The sequence below is a fragment of the Martes martes genome, assembly GCF_963455335.1.
Source record: "Martes martes genome assembly, chromosome: 2".
In the NCBI taxonomy this organism is placed as follows: domain Eukaryota; kingdom Metazoa; phylum Chordata; class Mammalia; order Carnivora; family Mustelidae; genus Martes; species Martes martes.
In genome coordinates this window covers 129,623,542-129,637,051 of record NC_137889.1, presented here as the reverse complement: position 1 = coordinate 129,637,051, position 13,510 = coordinate 129,623,542, and the positions used below count along the sequence as shown (strand labels likewise).

General features: G+C 36.3%; 1 protein-coding gene across 1 annotated transcript; it reads right to left on the bottom strand.

Moving 5' to 3' along the window:
• Positions 1–9,598: 9,598 nt before the first annotated feature.
• LOC308339161 (uncharacterized protein) lies at positions 9,599–12,974 on the bottom strand. The gene is made up of 3 exons (XM_080797613.1): positions 12,315–12,974; positions 10,347–10,552; positions 9,599–9,876 (listed from the first exon to the last, which is right to left on the bottom strand). The coding sequence occupies exons 1-2, from the start codon at positions 12,586–12,588 to the stop codon at positions 10,485–10,487; spliced, it is 342 nt and encodes a 113-aa protein (XP_080653739.1). The 5' UTR covers positions 12,589–12,974; the 3' UTR covers positions 9,599–9,876; positions 10,347–10,484.
• Between the last annotated feature and the right edge of the window lie 536 nt (positions 12,975–13,510).

Below are 13,510 nucleotides of genomic sequence, written 5' to 3'. Positions count from 1 at the left end.
TTATATTTCTTTTTCTGTCAATGTGGAGAAATATAAACTGCATAAGTGATGAGGAATTATAGCAATGATCATTAACTGTGTAGAACTATATTTGTTTGGAGTTCTTTAATCTTTTTACCTTTCATAATGTATGGCATTGCTTCTGATTTTTTTAAAGATTTATTCAATTATTTTTAGAAGTGGGGAGTGCCAGAGGCAGAGGGAGAGAGAGAATCTCAAGCAGACTCCTGCTGAGCATGACACGAGCCTATATCCCATGGCATTGAGATCATGACCTGAGCTAAAATCAAGAGTTGGGCCCTCAACTGACAGAGCCACCCAGGCACCCCTGGTGTTGCTTCTTAATATTACTTTCTCTTAAATACTTAATCAAATGCTTAACATTTGTGTTATATTATAGGTATTTTTAGGATGGGTTTATATTTTAAGTCTTTTTACCATGGAGGACTGGCTACCTGAAATAGTTTTTACTTCTTATCCTCTTTGATACTTTGGTGTGGCCAATGGGTTGTAATAATAAAATGTCCTGTAGTTGCTTCTATAAATCTTTAAAAGTGAAAGACTCCTGTCTGTTCTTATTTCTGTTTTCTAACGTCCTGCTCTCTAGAATGCAGGAAATATGTCTTGAGCTGGAACAGCCATTTGGAATTATGAGATGACCCTAAGAATTGGTTTAGCATAGGACCAAGTAACACAGTAGAAGTAGTCTTACTTCCTGAGGATTTCACTGGACAAATCTTCCATTTTCTTCCTTAAAATATTTATGTCAGAAAGCAATAAACTTCTATTTTGGTTAAAAAACTAATATTATACGTATCTCTTACAGCCAAAATGGGCAGAAAAAACATTCCATGCTTATGCCAAGTTTCTACCCAAATGGAGATTGCTACTCTACTAAATCAAAGTAGAATAGTACTGGCCATGTGTTTTTTAGCACGGTGATTTTCACTAACTATCCTTGGGATGGTATATACCCTTCTTCATGGCCCAGATAAAATTACTCTGAGCCAATGTGCCCACACATTTAGGGCAGGAGTGGTGGTAGTGGACTAGAAATATAGATTTTTTTTTTTTTTTAATCTGGACAGTTATTTATCAGAATAGAACTGCTGTCATCCCTCTTCCCCAGTGGCCGTTTGCCACCCTGGCTCTTGTCCATTATAACTAGGTCTGGCTTTTACTGGTCTATTTTTTATTCCAAGGTGTCTGAATCATGAGTAATGCTTATCATTAATTATATATCAATAATGCTTATCATATTATATATCGATTAATTTACTTATTTAGATTTGTAGACTTTAACTAAGAGTGGATGTAAAACACTCCTCTAGTCTGTAGCAAACACTATTCCAATCTGTTATAATATTTAAATTAAAAAGTAGATTGTACCCACTGTTTCTTAATAGAGATATTCATAGTATTTTATAGGAAACTATAGAGGAATAGCAACATAGGATGAGTGCTTTTTCTCTCTCTCAGAGTTTAGATCATCAGTAATAGAACTTAAGGAAATAAGCAGCACTGTATTTCTTGCCAATCCATTTTCCCTTTCATAACCACATTTTATATGTACACATGACCTATGCTCTATTGGTCATTATGTACATATGACCTACATAATGACCAATAGAGCATAGAATATAATTTATTGATTAATATCTGGTTTATCATCATGACATATTTTCCTGAGAGGAACATTTTCCTAATGGAAAGATGCATATCTTTGATCTGTCTTACCTTGGGTTTACAAATGTAAAGTGAAGTGAAATATTTTGGTACATTTTCAAGATATGCTATTTTGAATTTCACACTTAAAGTAAAAATCTTTTTAGTCTAGCATTACAGGGGTAGTTGAATATCTCATTTTATATTGACATAGACTAAGGTACATTTTAAGACAGTAGATTAAAAAAAAAAAAAAAGAAAGGTTTACCTCTTAAATACCCAATAAGCAAACATAAACCAACCATAAATATTCATCATACTAATTAAACACATCATGTACAATCAGGTATATTTGTTAGGTTGATATCAAATCAAAGATTTCATATTTAGAATAGTCAAAATTATTCTTTTAATATGCAAAACTGATAAAAATTGGCTATATGAAATTGAATAATCATAATCACAATTGAGCTCATAGGTGATATTTATAAATTCCCAGACATCTGAAACACAAAAGTTCTATGTAGAATTTTAGTGAAATAATTTAAAAATTATACCTGAATGTGAAAATTACTTTAACATCACAAAATTATTCATTCCATTGTGACATTTGGGAAATACAACATTAAAATACCTGGTATGTTTTTCTTGGTATTCCTAAAGGATATACACTACTCATGAATATTGCATAATTGGATGCCATTTTTTTTTTAAAGATTTTATTTATTTGACAGAGAGAGAGGGATCACAAGTAGACAGAGAGGCAGGCAGAGAGAGGGGGAAGCAGGCTCCCCACCGAGCAGAGAGCCCGATGTGGGGCTCGATCCCAGGACCCTGAGATCACGACCCCAGCCGAAGGCAGAGACTCAACCCACTGAGACACCCAGGCGCCCCAACTGGATGCCATTTTAAGTATGCTATAGTATTTTTCTTTACTATGAGACTTACATGTCCACAAAGGATATTGTGTTTAAAAACTTCTAAAAATCTTGTTTAAACAGCTTGTTTAAATAGATATATGGCTTGTATTATGATTATTGTGATTTAAATTCCTTGAAACACCACTCAAACACATAGTTTGATCATGGTAGTAGATGCAGGTATTTGGCATTACCGTCCTTATTGTGGTGTACTAAAATTCATTCTGGGTTGTATAGTTTTAAAGGTTCTACAAAAATGATGCAGAGCAACAAATATAAGGTACATAGACATGACTTATTCCACTGGGGAAAAGAGTTACATTTGGAGACAGCTATTTGACTCTTACCCAGAGAAACAATCAGCTATCTGAGTAATGACTAACCATAAATCTGGAGAAATCCTGTATCATATGCTGTTTCATTGCCTATTCACTCATTCAGTCATATGAATAATGCAATCTATTAGAATAAAATACAAATGGGTCAAAGTTTATGTTTTTTTTTGGAAGAATTGGCTTAAATAATTAGTGATTTTCATGGCTAAGAATTTTTTAGTTTTAAGTGAATATGTTATGATTATTGAGAATATTTCAGGGACTCTCAGAAACATTTTCATGTGCAGAAGAAAACTGATTCTGAATGTGTATAGCAAGTAAAAAAATCTAACATTTTCTGCTTTAAATATGTACTTTTGGAGTTTGTTGCTCTGATAAAGCCCTTTCTTGTAAAAATAAAGTGGAGAAAAATATCACAGCTACTTATAGATTCAGCAAACTTAAATTGGAAGTGCACTCCTTTTTATGGTACATTTGCAGAGCTCAAGTGAAATTTAGACTTCATCTGTGATATGTAAATTTAGTGTTAGCAAAATGTTCTATTATTTATCAATATTTTTAATGGTCCAGAGGAATCTTATTATTGTCACTCTTTTCTTCTCTGGGTGATTTCTCTGTCCCAAACATTTTTTTTTCTCCTTTTCCTGAATTTCATCTACATATGCAACTAATTAACATTTCCATTTTTCCCTACTTTCTCCTAGCCAAATACTCCATTTCCCAGTATTCCAATCTCAAGGAATCATATCACAATTTGGATGGTAATGAAAGTCAGTCACCAGAATATAGATCGTAATTCTCTTTCTCAAATTCTGTGTGTCAACACAACTTTCTAATCTACCTCTGCTAAAGCCTGTGATCCTAGTCAGTCAGTTACATTCCTGTAAGTGACTGCACTAACTTTAGAGATAGGACTGTTATAGTAATTGCCTAACTGCTCTCCTAAAAGTGAATATGTATTTCCATCCAATCCATTGTTCACAGTTTTTATAAATTTATAAAACATAAATACTACACTGTCTGTTTTAGTTACGTGCTTTCGCTCATAAAAAGAAAACAAAATATACAGTCACCTCAGTATTGTCTAAGGAGACATCAAATTCTGCTTCTACTGGCTTTTAAGCATCAAAACTTACTGAAGTTCTCCTCAGATATCACCATTAAGTATTGGAATTCTTGCAGTTCTTGGAGTTTGTTTTTGCTAAGAATAGTTTCTGAAATGCTCCCCATACTACAACTACCACTCCCTTCCTGCCATCAGCAGTCTCCAGACCACTTATCTCTACAGATAAAACCTACTGTTCTTTTAGGAGTTAGTTCATATAACCTTCTGTGAAGTTTTTCATGGTTCCCAAAGATATAATGCATCATTCCTCCTTTTTTGTATAACTAAAACATTTGTCTACTTCTGTAATGGCTCAGAATTTAGTATTGCATTTAGAGTTTATGTTTAGTTTATCCCCTAATAGATTGAAAGTTCACTGGGTAATTTAGTTCTTTCTTCACACTGTTTAACACAAGTCCAACATAAAATATAGTAAAATCAAGATTCTAATTTTAAGAAGATTTATTTATTTGGGACAGAGAGAGCATGTGCACACGAAGCTGGCAGGGAGGAGTGTAGAGAATCTCAAGCCGACTCCCTGCTGAGCACAGACCCCCCCGCTACATGGGGCACAATCCCAGGACTCTGAATTCATGACCTGACCTGAAATCAAGAGTTGGACACTTAACTGACTGAGCCACCCAGGTGTCCCAAGATTCTAATTTTTTGTTTTTTATTTTATTTATTTATTTGACACACAGAGAGAGAGTGAGCCAGCACAAGCAGGGGGAGCAGAAGAGGGAGAAGCAGGCTACCCTCTGAGTAGAAAGCCCAATGCAGGGCTTCATCCCAGGACTCTGGGATCATAACCTGAGCCAAAGCTCAAAGTTTAACCGACTGAAGACCCAGGCAACTTAAGATTCCAATTTTATATGTAAAAAACTAAAATATTATCTCCCCAGGGTCACATCGTAAGTATGGGAAAGGGAAATTTGAATGCAAGTCTGCTGATGAAATAGTTCCATTTCAGTTTTTCAAATAGGTGTCATTTAAATGTCCTGACAATTAACAATCTACACCATTAGGACTACCTAAGAATTTGGCTCTGTTTGGCTCTGTCATTAGAAGATATGGGATCTAGGAAGTAATTTACCTTACATGGAATTTAGTTTTCTGAGAGTAGGACACAGTGCCTTCTAAGTTCATATTTAGCTCTCAAACCCTATGAAACTCTGTTTTCTGGTTATGGACTATAGTAATCAAAATGACTTTATACTTTTTACCTAGTAAAGACTGAGACTTAACAGTGAAATACAAGCTTTGCTCAGAAATTTCCCAAAAACCTTTCTTCTATATGCTCTACCTTAAACTTTCTTCTTTTAAATCTTGGCACATGTGCCCAGTGACTGTATTCAATTTATTGGCTATTCAAGATTCTTCAAACTCCTTTTTTCCATAAAAGCAATTGTTTGTAATTAAAAAATGGTTTATCTGTGCTTGGAAGAAAATGTTGATATATTTGAAGTATGAAAACAAAGATTATACTTTGCTCTGGCATCATTATGATTAGATATTTATTTTACCTCCAAGATGGGGGAAAATATTCAGAGATATTGGCCAACACAAATGCCAAGTAACCACCTTGCATCCTTAAAAAAAGCCTAGACAACCTGTACAATTGGTTCACCTGTAGTTTTCAAAATAAATTAAATCTTGACTTTTAGTTTTCCATTTCTTTTCTTTTTCCTTGAAATTACCAACTTAATAATAAAAAAACCCAACACATCATCCTTGTTTTCTACAGTGCTCTGAAGGATAAGCCTAGTACCTAGAATTCAAGGACATGTTCACAGGAAGGGTTCTCAGAGACTTAACCTCAAATAGTCTTTTTCTTCTTCTCCCTCTCCTTCTTTTTCTTCCCTCTTCCTTCTTCCTTCCTTCTTTCTTCTCTTTCACTAGCAAGATTTGTCCTTGTTCTCAGTTGCAACTGGAATTTCTCAGAACAAAATTCTCTATTTTAACTTGTCTGGACTATTCTGTTTCAAGATCAAAGATTTCCTCTTATTTCTCTGAAGATATTGTTTTTAAAATTAGTTTTATCTTTTCTTCTGCTATAATTTTTGCTGATTTTATTCAAAATCCATTTTTTTTTATTTTTGGTTTGCCCTTCATGTTAGATTTTTTCCAGATGTCTGACAATCTTTTATGCCTATCGATGTTTAAGTGGGAGAAATTGAATTGCTAATTGAAACTGCTGTGTGTTGGCTTAGTTTGCTGAGCACTCAACAGGAAGGTGTGCACCTGATTAGAGGCAGGGAGCCCTATGTCGGCATATGGAGGCCTTTTCTCTTCTGCTTGTGTCTTTTAAAGACACTCTTGTAAGAAAAGGAATACATCAGTTTAAACCACAATATGTAAAGAGATGGTAGTTCTATTAGCACAGTGCCTTCTGGAATTTTTTTTTTTTTTTTTTAAGATTTTATTTATTTATTTATTTGACAGAGAGAGAGAGAGAGAGATTACAAGTAGGCAGAGAGGCAGGCAGAGCGAGAGGGGGAAGCAGGCTCCCTGCTGAGCAGAGAGCCAGATGTGGGACTCGATTCTAGGACCCTGGGATCATGACTTGAGCCGAAGGCAGAGGCTCAACCACTGAGCAACCCAGGCACCCTGCCTTCTGGAGTCTTATCCAAAAAGCCATGTTGAGGTGTTTTTGGACTGAGAGCCTCCTGTTTATATCATGTGATCCCAGTTACCAGTACCAAGCTTATTGGAACTTTCAAAGTTAATTGGCTGTAATGTGGCTTTCTGTTATCTTTAAGATATCAGAAATTGAGGGGCACCTGGGTGGCTCAGTGGGTTAAACCTCTGCCTTCGGCTCGGGTCATGATCCCAGAGTCCTAGGATCGAGCCCCGCATTGGGCTCCATGCTCAGCGGGGAGCCTGCTTCCTCCTCTCTCTGGCTGCCTCTCTGCCTATTTGTGCTCTCTGTCTGTCAAATAAATAAATAAAATCTTTAAAAAAAGAAAAAAGATATCAGAAATTGAACTCCACATTATCTGGATAAAAATTAACTTAACTACCCAGATTAACTTTCTGAGGAATTTGAAGGTATGACAAGTTAAGAAGAACCAAATAGTAAAGGGTAAAAAGCAAAAACACATAATGCTTTTATAGAAGCCCTGAAGCTCTAGAAAATTTGGCATTAATAATCATTTAGTATTACATCATGGTTTTTATATGCTGGGCAATCTTCTAACTTATATACCTGAATTTTTTCAATTAATCCTCACCAAGCTGTGTCTCTATCCGGTGACTGACTGTAGAGACTATTATTAGTGAGCTCTTTACTCCTCTGGCTTTTTGTTGAGTTCAGTCATAAGAACAGGAAGACAAAAGGGAGATCTCAGGATTTATTCCTCTTGGTCTCCCCAACAGGATCCTCTCAAGCTGCCTACTTCCCTCAGCCAAAAGCCAAAAGTTCTTTTGAAGTCATCTGTCTCCATGCAAACTCCTCCTTCCTTCAGAAGGCTGGTAGTCAGTACGTCTTCTTTCTTTTTAGTCCTAGGAGGGGTAACACCATTCACTATTCCTTGGAAGCTCCCTGTAGCCTGCTCATTTTTTAAAAGTCTTATTAAATGTTCCTATAATTACCTTATCTGAACATACTATCATTTTTTTAAATTGAGAACATCCAGTCCATTGACCGACAGGCCTACATGTCTCTGAGAAAAACATGAATGTAGCAAAAAGTTTTTTTCCTATTGAAGGAAAAGAAAAGATGATAAATGGTAGCTAACCTTTACTGAGCAGTTACTAGATGCTAGGAAATAATCTGAACACTTTTCATGCACTAAGTCATTAATTTTTCACATATGAATGCAGGTTCTATTATTGTTACTTCTATTTTATACATGAGGAATCTGGGGGACTTGCCCCAGCTCACACGGCTAGTACATAGTAAAGCAAGGATTGAAGCCAAGGATGGTTGACTCCAGCATATACACTCAACAGGTACTCAAATAACATTTGTTAATAGGAAATGGCTAACAGGAGGGGCTCCTGGGTGGCTCAGATGGTTAAGCTTCTGCCTTCGGCTCAGGTCATGATTTCCAGGTCCTGGGATCCCGCGCCATGTCAGACTCCCAGCTCAGCTTAATCTGCCTCCCCCCACCCCCTGCTTGTGTGCTCTCTGTCTAATGGAAAAAAAAAAAAAATCTTAAAAAAAAAAGGAAATGGCTAACAGGAGAGAGAAATCTTACTATGGGGTAGCTCTACCTGTTATATCAGCTATAACTTTGTTCTAATGATGCCAGAACTGATGTGTTAGAAGAAGCTGGATATATGGATTCTTCTGTATAACCTCTCTTACATTTTAAGTTTAGATTTAAACTCCTTCAAAAACAAACACAAAAAAATAAAATAAGTAAATAAATAAATAAATAAATAAATAAAACAACCGGACACAAAAACCCACTTTTTGTGAGCTAAGCAAAACTTTCTACTTGCTATAAAATGGTCTTTGACCAGTGTTTTATAAACTTTCAAAAGAAAGTGTATACTCACCCCTTTGGAAAACTCATCTAGTTCTTTGAGCACTTAAGTTGAAGATCAAATTAACATGTAAGTAACATTAGCTAGTTGTGCTTTTTCATTAATAAAATTTATGTTAAAGTAACTTTCAACAGAACTGTCTTCAGAATAGCATCTGTAGAAGTGTTTCATAAATTGAAGGCTTTCTGATTCTTTATATATCTGTATAGGACCCAGCTCATTAACACTGTGACAGGATAGTCTTATATTTTCTGTTTCTGATCTACTTGATCCCTGTTTATTTTAAATCTGTTATGAATGAGTTTTTGTAAAGGAGTAAAATAATTGCTTTTGGAGTTGGACAGATCTAGTTATAGATACCAGTTCACAACTTAGTAACTATTAACTCAGGAGCTCAGTTTCCTCATCTGCAAAAATTAGAATGACAATATCTAATTTGTATTTTGCTAAATTTTAAGTGAGTTTATGTGTACACAGCACCCAGCAAATAACTAAAGCTCTTAGAGTAGGAATATCTGGTTTAAGTCCTGAACATACATTAAGTAGCTGTTTTGTATAAATTAACCTCTGCATCTCCTATTACCTTCCACTGTCTTTAGTGGTTCTCAAACTTGAGTATACATTAGGTATCCTGGAAGGTTGTTGATATACAGATTCCTGTGCCTCAGTTTCAGAGTTTGTGGTTTAGTTCCAGGAAGGTTCCAGTAGTTTGTGTTTCTAACATGCTTCTAAATAAAGTTGATCTTGTTGGTGTGGGGAACCATGCTTTGAGAAACACTGCCTTATATAATGTTGTTAATTGTTTTTCAAAGGATTGTTAATGAACCTTGAAAGATGTATTATCTATAAGACATTTATCATTAACTGCCAACAATGTAAAGTTCAAGAAATGCTAGCTAGTTGATATCATTATCCTTATTACTCTAAACTATTTGTTTCCTGATTTTCTTTCAAAAAAAAAAAAACTTGAAAATTTATCTATGGAATTCCTTTTGGCATCTTAATTTCTTCCTTGAAATGAAGATGTTATTTTTCCATTTCTAAGAACGATACTCCTTCATAAAAAAGGAGTGATACTTCTTCATAAAAGAAGGGTAAATATTGTTTATTAAGACCTTCTCATCCACATATTTATGTCTATTACTACAATAATGCTTTGTAACTCAGAGGTCAAAGCAACACACATGTATTTTCTTACTCTGCTCTGTGAAGCATCAGGAGCAGCTCTATCTCAGGGTGTGCTGTGAATCAATTGGATTGGCTTCAAGCTTTAGGTCAGGATCTGGTCCACTACTGGTCCATTCTGAGGTTCAGACTAAAGGAACAATAGCTACAGGATGGCATGTGCCTCTCGAGGTGCCTATAGAAACACAAAAGGCAAGTCAGAGCAAGTAAAAAGTCAGAGTTTAAATGTACATGTAAACACCTTGTTCATGGCACATTCACTGATATTCCATCAACCAAAGCAAGTCATTTGGCCACACCCAACATTAATGGTGTCAGGGATACTCTCAATCACTCTAAAGGGGGGTACAACAAAATCACTTAGCAAAGAAAAAGGAAAAAAAAAAAAGGTCTGAATACACATAGAAAGTGATGAATTGAGACAATAATCCAGTCTACTAAAGGAGAGGATGGTTAAAATATTCTAAACTTGAATACACTGGAGAGATGCATGTTTTCACATAGTGGTTATCACATATTACTTCTTTTCGGAAATAAAACATTCAGTTTTTTTTCTGGGAGAGGACTTTGGGAAAGTGTGAAAAATTTGTGCACATTGGTAATACAAAGGAGATTGGCTTCAAATGAAAAGTAATAACACATTACCCATTTTTAATAATTCTTGTAAGACTGAGGAGGCCTCCTTATACTGATCATGTTGGTGATGAAGATGATGATGATGGTGATGATGATGATGACGTTTATGTAGAATTAGGATTCAAATAAATAGAAGAGAACATTGTTTTACATTTTGATGTGCAACCATAATTTCATGTGATATTTTACATTCATCTGTGGAATTTTCTTTGGGTCTGTTGAATAAGATATATTGGACTTTATCAATAAAGAGAATGTTAAGACAATCAAAATACAAGCCTCAAACTGGGGGAAAATATTTACAAATCACACATCTAACAAAGGACCAGAATCTAGGATATAGAAAAAACTCTTTAAATTCACCAGCTAGAAAACAAACAACAGAATTTTAAAAAGAGACATTATAAACAGGCACTTTAGCCTAGAATTACAAATGACAGACACATTTTTAGGCATTAGTATAATGAAAATTATATCTATCATGAAATATCATGGTATACATATTAGAATATCTAAAATTGAAACATCTGATCACATCAGATGTTGGGGATTTGAAGCAATTGGAGCTCTCATCTATTGTGCCTAGGAATGTAAATGGGACAACCACCTTAAAAACAATTTGGCAGTTTCTTAAAATGATAATCAAATACCTATTATTTCACCTAGTCATTCCTTTACCAAAAGATGTGGAAGCAAATTTTCTTGAAAACTTGCACATGAATTTTCGTAGTCATTTTATGTGCAATAGCCAAAAACTGGAAACTTGCCTATAACAAGTAAATTGATAAATTGTGATATGTTCATATAATGGAATACTAGTTAGTAGTAAAAATTAATTAACTTTTGATACATGTAGCAGTATGAATACATTTCAAAATAATTATTCAGAGTGAAAAATGCTATGTGAAAAAAAGTACATACTATGTGGTTATATTCATATAAAGTCCTGGAAAATCCAAATTAATATATAGTGACAGAAAGCAGATGATAGGTTGCCAGGGGCTAGAAAAGGGGTAGAAATATAGGAGGAAGAGATTACCAGGGGTCTTAAGGAAACTTTTGCATGTGTTGTATGTGTTCTATTATCATGATTGTTTTCGTAGTTTCACAGGTATGCACATATGTCAAAACTTATCAAATTATAGATTTAAAAATATGCTGTTTATTAAATGCCAAATGTACCTCAGTAAATCTGTTAGTTCTTTTATTTTTTCAAAGATTTTATTTATTTGAGAGAGAGAGAGAGAGAATGAGAGGGGTGTGGGGAGGGAGAAGCAGACTTCCCTCTGAGCAGGGAGTCCAATGCAAGGCTTGATTCTGGGACTCCAGAATCACAACCTGAGACAAAGGCAGAAGCTTAATTGGTTGAGCCACCCAGATGCCCTTTTAAGTAAAATAAAAGGAAAATAAAACCAGTGGGCATGATTGATGCTAATTCTAACTTTCTGATTTCAAAATTCATTCAGTGGTATTATAGTACAAACTCTATTTAACCAATAATAAAGTTTTATTCTTTGTGTTCTGTACCTGTGGTCTATAAAGTTAGAGGGTAAATGACCTTTTGAGTCATTAAAATATCACTTTTTTTCCCTGCTATACCAGTTTAAACAGTGGTTACTATAGTAGTTTTTGATAGGTCCAATAAGGAAAAAGGTCATTGTTTTTTCAGTGAACATAATGCATCTTTCTATCACTATTATTATATTTAAGGAATTATTAAAACTCTCTAGTTGTAATTGGTGATAATCAAGAGAAAACAGAAAGAATGGCATGGTGTCTCTTTAATCAGTTTACTATAAAATAGATTTTGTAGTAAAAATATGAAATTCTTATTTCCATTACATTCTAAAAAAATTACTAGCAATTGTTAGGGTCCGTGATCAAAGGAACGAGACTGATGCAAAGCGAAAGTCAAGCAAAGCTTTATTTCGCGCCAAGCATCGAAAATCGAACCGACTGGTAAGGGCTGTCTCTTACGAAGAGATGACGATGATGACCTCGACAGGGCCGCTCTGGACGAGGCCGCTCCCCGACGAGGCCGCTCCCCAGACGAGGCTGCTCCCGACGATGAAGAGGCAATGATGACTTCGAGGATGACAGCCCTGATGACGCAGACTCTGCTCCCCGTGACGCTGCTCCCGGCGAGGCCGCTTTGGATGAGACTGCTCCAGACGAGGCTGCTGCCGACGAGGCTGCTTCTCAGATGAGGCCACTCCCCGGAGGGAGGCTGCTCTGGCAAGGCCACTCCCATCGACTCTTAGAGCTCTTACAGACAGCTCTTACTGCTCTCGATGACTCCTACAGCTGACAGCTCTCACAGCTCTTGCTTCTGCAGCCAGACTGCTCCCGACGAGGCTCACAGCTCCTACTCCTGCAGGGGACAGCTCTTATTCCCCAGAGGGAGGGTGCTCTGGCAAGGCCACGCCCCCAGAGGGGAGGCTGCTCTGGCAAAGCCACTCCACAAGGCCACTCCCCCGAAAGGGAGGCTGCTCTGGCAAGGCCACTCCACAAGGCCACTCCCCCGAAAGGGAGGCTGCTCTCCAATGACTCAGCTCTGGATGAGGCTGCTCTGGACGTGGCCGCTCTCCGAGGACTCTTACAGCTCCTGCTGACAGCTCTTACTGCTTCGGCAAGACTGAGACTACTAGCCTCGCAAACCAGCTTTTATAGAGGCACTTTTAGCCGGGCTATACACAGGTAGCCAATGAGATTGCAATACACAGAGAAAACTGCACAGTCATGCTAGACCTGCCACACATTAAAAAAAAAAAAAACTGCTAGGTTACACACGGGCAGCCAATTAAATTTCAATTTACCCTAGTGGATATATGCATGCCCCTCTGATTGGATGTCTTCACCTGGCCTGACCCTCCCTTGTATCTAGGCTTTGCAAGGAAGTTCCTTTGGGAGGGGCGGGGTCAATCTAAGTTCACTGCAACAATATGGGTCCCTCTGCTTAAGTAAGTCCTTACAGCAATTACATTCAAAGGAGAAATAAAAATAAATATGAAGAGCATGTAGATATAAAGAAAAATAATAATTATATTAAAAGTGTATCTTGCTGAGGTAGATCCCAATCATTATGTTAAAATGTGGTAGGGTGTACACGTATTACCCCAGAAGACCAACTAAAGATACAAAATTATTTTTCTATTCATAATACTTTTTACCTT

Bases quoted from the DNA above. Each gene is read 5' to 3' on its own strand.
- LOC308339161 (XM_080797613.1), bottom strand. From the start codon at position 12,588: ATGGGAGTGGCCTTGCCAGAGCAGCCTCCCTCCGGGGAGTGGCCTCAT. The intron at 10,553-12,314 runs GTAAGAGACAGC...CTTATTCAACAG, and splicing joins GTCATCATCGTCATCTCTTC to ACCCAAAGAAAATTCCACAG.